General features: G+C 34.3%; 2 protein-coding genes across 2 annotated transcripts in view; one reads left to right on the top strand and one right to left on the bottom strand.

Annotated features, from left to right (window-relative positions):
* The window catches only part of LOC111390889 (developmentally-regulated G-protein 3-like), a 13044-nt gene extending 12830 nt beyond the window's left edge, over nt 1–214 (bottom strand). The window contains exon 1 of the mRNA XM_023016016.1: nt 173–214. Within this exon, the coding sequence (XP_022871784.1) occupies nt 173–214 (42 nt within the window). The remainder of the gene's footprint in view (nt 1–172) is intronic.
* A 1750-nt stretch (nt 215–1964) lies between these two features.
* On the top strand, nt 1965–2819 carry LOC111390881 (protein MIZU-KUSSEI 1-like). Its single transcript, XM_023016010.1, has one exon. It carries the CDS (start codon nt 2092–2094, stop codon nt 2812–2814), a length of 723 nt encoding a protein of 240 aa, XP_022871778.1. The 5' UTR covers nt 1965–2091; the 3' UTR covers nt 2815–2819.
* Nucleotides 2820–5447: the final 2628 nt, after the last annotated feature.

Here is a 5447-nt window from a genome sequence, read left to right as displayed (position 1 = left end):
ATTTCGATTTCCGAACTATAGTAACGTATTCTACTAAAATGCAAAACAATTAACAAAAATTATATGAAATCATTTCCGTGACTGATACATATAAAATGCAAATTTAACTAATAATGACATGCCAAATCAATATAAACTTTAAATCAAGAACTTGCGATTGTTTTTTCTGTACCTCATCTTCGATTTCTTTGATTTTCTGCATGACAGTCGCCATGGTATTGCGATCAAGACGGAGAAGATTTTTCTAAAGGACGACGTAAATAAATGGAAGTGAATGATAGTTGGAATTCAGTTTTGCCGGAGTGCAAAGCAAAGAGAGAGAGTTCTAGAGAAATCTCGGTTCAACCGCTCGGCCCGGTCAAATTTATGATCCAACTCAGGCCGAAATCCGGGTATTATTATCAAGGGAAATCACAGCTAGGGTCCGAGCGTTTCGAAAATGCAACACTTGGTCCCCAAATAAATTTGTGAATATTTTTAGCTCCAATCTTTATGAAATTAGGCACATATCACCTAATGCAAAATTAACATTGATTTTTGTTGCCCTTTATCTAATTATCAAGAATCACGATGCTAGATTCTTCATCTAGCATGAGGAATCATCATAATTATCTTCATCATGAACTTTAACATTTTATTTGTCATGGAACTCTAGTAGTTTAAAAGCTAATCATCATCCCATGTTGACCATCACCCGTCACTGATCCAAAATTCTCGAGTTTGGTGTGCAATACCCCCAAGAACATCTATCAACTCTTATTGCTACATCATCGTCATGGTCATTTGCTTGTCGCAATTCCATCATATTAGTCGAGTCGATCCGATTCATTATTATCTATAGATAAGGCAAGAGAACTTACGACCTCACAAATGGAGAGGGATTCAAACCCCTAATATTCCTATCAATACTTCAATTTTCAAACGAGCAGATGACTAATTTGTGTTGCCTTCTCCATGCACGGTCTATTCTCTATGGAAGCACCATTAACAAATTGTCATATTCTTAATGCCACTTAGGCCTTGGGCCCTTGGCATGGTTTTCCGTTTGTTTTACTCCTCCCTAATGCCGCTGAAAGAAAGAAGCGTAGTGTCGCTTTGATATCAAATTATGTAATAGATCTGTTATCTTTTCGTTACTCTTTTTCATTATTTTTCATTCATTACCATTAAAAATTATCTCTTTGAAAGCCCTCATTTTACTTGTCTAGTTGATGAACCCATATTACCTTTTATGATTTATTCAATAATTTACTTACTATATTAGTGTCTCCTTGTGGAATATAATACTTGTTTCGTGTAACATTATCACATTGCTAGCATCCAATATACGATCTTAGACCTTTTAGATAATAGAATTATCTAAAATTTAGTATGAGTTCAGCAACTATTAGTATAAATAAATTAAGTAAATGGAAAAATTTTAAGCTCTAACGTACGCTCAAATAAAACAGAGAAAATTGTCATCATCAACTCATTATTCTTCAGAATAATTTCATTGGAAGTCACTCAACTTGCAGGTCTATTCCATGTTAGTGATTAAATTTCGAATTTGATCACCCAATGCTAAAATAGTAATTGCTAACCAAACATATAGAAAGGGGATTATATAAAGGTAAATTTAATGTTCTTAATTTACTCAATTCGAGTTGTTCTTGTTGGCAAAAACAATGTTTAAAAGTAATTGGTACGCAGTCTAGTCACGTGAAATTGACGGAAAATTGTTGATTTAATGAAAATAAAATGTAAGATATGAGTAATTAAAATTAAATAAATTGAGTAACGTGGTTCCAATTAAAATTTCCATAGTTTTTATATGATATGAATTGGTATTCCTAGTACCACAATTTAAGGTCCGAAGATATTGGACTGAAGCCTCTTCCATGAATAGAAAAAAATTAAAATTAAAAACCATGGAAACCTCATAACCATTACCCATTTTTCTTCAATTCTTGAAAAAGAAAAAAAAAATCCCAATTTCATGGCCACTATTTTCAGGTTTGAAACCTCAGATTAAACAACCACACCTGTTTCTTTCTCTAGATCTCTCTCGTGGGCATTCATTCTCCTGTTGCTGGTTCTGAAGGTCCGGTAATGGGGGATCCAAGTTCAAGCATGGAGGCGGAACCTTCACGACCAACTCCTCCACCGCCGCCAACGCCGTCATTGTCTCTGGTTCAGCCTTCAACCAAGAAGAAAAACAAACACGCCAGGGTATTTCGTATTTTTCGTAATGTTTTCCGATCATTTCCGATAATGACACCCGTTTGCAAACTCCCTTCCATCCCCGGAGGCATATTAACTGACAGCCGTTCCGTCGCGGGCTCACGCATCACCGGCACATTATTCGGATACCGGAAAGGCCGGGTAAGCCTATCCATTCAAGAAAACCCTAAGACCCTCCCCACATTGGTGGTGGAGTTGGCCATTCAAACCAATGTGCTGCAAAAGGAAATGAGCCTTGGAATGGTAAGGATCGCCCTGGAATCCGAAAAACGACCCGACAAAGACAAGACGAAGCTCTTGGAGGAGCCATTATGGACAATGTATTGTAATGGAAAGAAATCCGGCTATGGCGTGAAGAGGGAGGCGACGGAGGAGGATTTGAATGTCATGGAAGTTCTCAAGGCGGTGTCGATGGGGGTCGGAGTGTTACCGGGGAAATCCGAGGCGGAAGGACCGGACGGTGAAATGGCGTATATGAGGGCATACTTCGAACGAGTTGTGGGATCCAAAGACTCGGAGACTCTATACATGTTGAGCCCTGATGGTAACAATGGACCTGAATTGAGTATTTTCTTTGTAAGGATTGGTTGATTTTTTTAATTTCATGCCAAGGTTGAGTAGTGTTAATTTATAGATTTATATTTTATGTAGACGAAATATTGGTAAAAATAGATACATAATTTATTTATCCGAATTAATTTAAGAACTTTCTAATTTGTTCTTAGTTTCTTTATCTTTTAGAACCAGGATTAGCGATATGATTTATTTTTTTCTTGGCATCGACTCTTACTAATTTATATTTGATGAAAAAACCTCGAATCACTTGCTAGTATTTTTCAAAAATTTTAGGAAACCTAAGAAGATGGTCTTATTTTTATTGATCTACTTCAACATGATATACTTATTAGGAAGAAGATTTTGGATGAAATGGAGATCCTCAAGACGGTGTCGATGGGTACCCGGTCGTTTCCGGGAAATCCAAAGGGTACATTTTAGATGAAATTTGGTAGATAAAAAGGATTGAAAAAGGTCATAACTTATTTATCAAGATTAATTTATAGGCTTTCTAATTTGTTCGTTGTATATTGTTGTAGGCTTGTAGCTTATGATTTAAAACACTTTAATTGTCGCTTTCAAATAAATAAATAAAAACAAAAAAAAAACTTTGTTTTTTGTTGCTATTGAGTTTAAATTTTTTTTGTTTTGAAAATATAATGTAACTTAGATAAATACAATTATATTTTTGTATATTATTACTATATTACTAGCATGTTAAATTATTTGTAACCCTAATTAAAATGTTAAAAACTTGTAACTCTTACATAATTATGGTATTAATATTATTAACAAGGAAGTTATAAATTTGTTACTTTATAACGGGTTAAAATGGAGGAGGAGAGACTCTTGATTCTACTATGATTCCATTTTCAATATACTAGTAAGTGAATGTACAAGTCAATGGCAAGTGTGGTGTGCATATTGTAATAACCAAGTTCAAATAATAAAATAATATAATTACTTAAAATGGTTAAAACAAAAACTTTAGTCAAATGTGTCAAGCTAGGGAAAAAAACCCACAAAACAATAAAATAATAATAAAGTAGCTAGGCGGTGGGTTGAATTGTTTTATACCAATCCAATTTTGGATCCAAATCCATTTTGCACATTCCACATGGAGAGAGTAAACGGATTGGGAGAAAAAGAAGAGGGAAATGATATGTACAACATAAATAATAATAATAATAATAATAATAATAATAAAGGAAAACGAGGAGGAGGAAAAGAGAATACAAGAAGAACAGAAGAAAATCAATAGTAAAAGGAAGATGACTACAGCCCTTCAATAGCGATGGTCCTTATTTTTTTTTTAGCCACAATAGGTAAGAGGAACAATATAAGTTTCTTCAATTTTATTTGCTCGATTTGTAGCATAAAACACTTCTCCACTAGCAAATGATGGGTTCTTTCAAGGCTGGCAGTTCAGAGGTCATGAGTTCGATTCGTGGGACTCTTGGAAGGCAAGGCATATACTGGAAGGTAGGATTTATCTTGGAAGGCAGGAATGTCTTGGAAGGCAAAGCGCAGCATGGGTTGGCTCACTAAACACTTTGGCAGTTCAGTTGGAGAGTCGCTCGAACCCTGGTCAGTAGGAGGCACATTCCGCGATTTAATTGGTCTGTGTGAAGAGGGGCCGGATCACAGACCCAAGGAATAGTCGTCGAATGCGGACACCTTGAAAAAAAAAAGTGATACTTACCAAATGGACATAATTTTAAATGCATCATTATTCTACTTTGGGTTCTTTACATTGTAGAAATGTTTACATGATGAAGAATTAAAAATGGATAAGGATATTAAATAAATAGGTGTTGGTTCTTGCTTCTGACAACCGAATTGAAAGGGAAAGAAATGGTTTTATTAATTTGGAACAAAAAATGGAAATTATATATACATAAGAAATTTAACGAATAAATTAGAATAGATTACTAAAAAAATTGAAATTGGTATGTTATCATTTTTATAATCAAATTTTAATTAGATCGAATTGAATTGAGCATTGACTTGGATAGTTCTCTTATTACCACAGGAGGAAATACATACATGAGGACAGCCTATCAACCGTTCATAGTTCTGTGAGTGGAAAAATATAAATATTTTTAAAGTATTTATAAATTAAGTATATTATCAAAGTATGTGCAATTATGTATTCGAATTATATGGTTATTATAGAAATATCTTTTATTATGATACATGTGGATTTTAAAGATTGTATACGGTACATTGTGAATTGGAATATGATGTATGATTTTGAGATCGACTAGAAAAGTTTCCGTGATTATATATTTCTTCTAGTTTATTGAGGGGCATTGGCCGTGTTCTATACTACACTGAGGGGTTTTGGACAGGGGATGAAGGGGTCTCGATCGTATATATATAGTTCACTGAAAGGCCTTGATCGTGTTCTAGAATTGATTATGAGAGATTTTTGAGACCAACTTTCATTCACGGAGGGGCCAAAGGCCCGTGGCGAAAATTCTTAGCCCGACGGGCAGATTATATATTTCAGTCAAAGGATACATTTTTGGTGAATTTTCCAGTTCATTTGATTTGATGAGATTATAGCATGATTATTAGCTGATATTTATATCATGATTTTAATATGATATTTTATGATCTTATGTGAATGCCTCACGTTTTGGCTATAATTACATGATATTATCTTG

The sequence above is a fragment of the Olea europaea genome, unplaced genomic scaffold, assembly GCF_002742605.1.
Source record: "Olea europaea var. sylvestris unplaced genomic scaffold, O_europaea_v1 scaffold723, whole genome shotgun sequence".
Classification (NCBI taxonomy): domain Eukaryota; kingdom Viridiplantae; phylum Streptophyta; class Magnoliopsida; order Lamiales; family Oleaceae; genus Olea; species Olea europaea.
The sequence above is the reverse complement of the archived record's forward strand: the minus strand, read 5'-3'. Positions and strand labels throughout refer to the sequence as shown.

Excerpts from the sequence above, each read along its gene's own strand:
- LOC111390881 (XM_023016010.1), top strand. The coding sequence starts at position 2,092 with ATGGGGGATCCAAGTTCAAGCATGGAGGCGGAACCTTCACGACCAACT.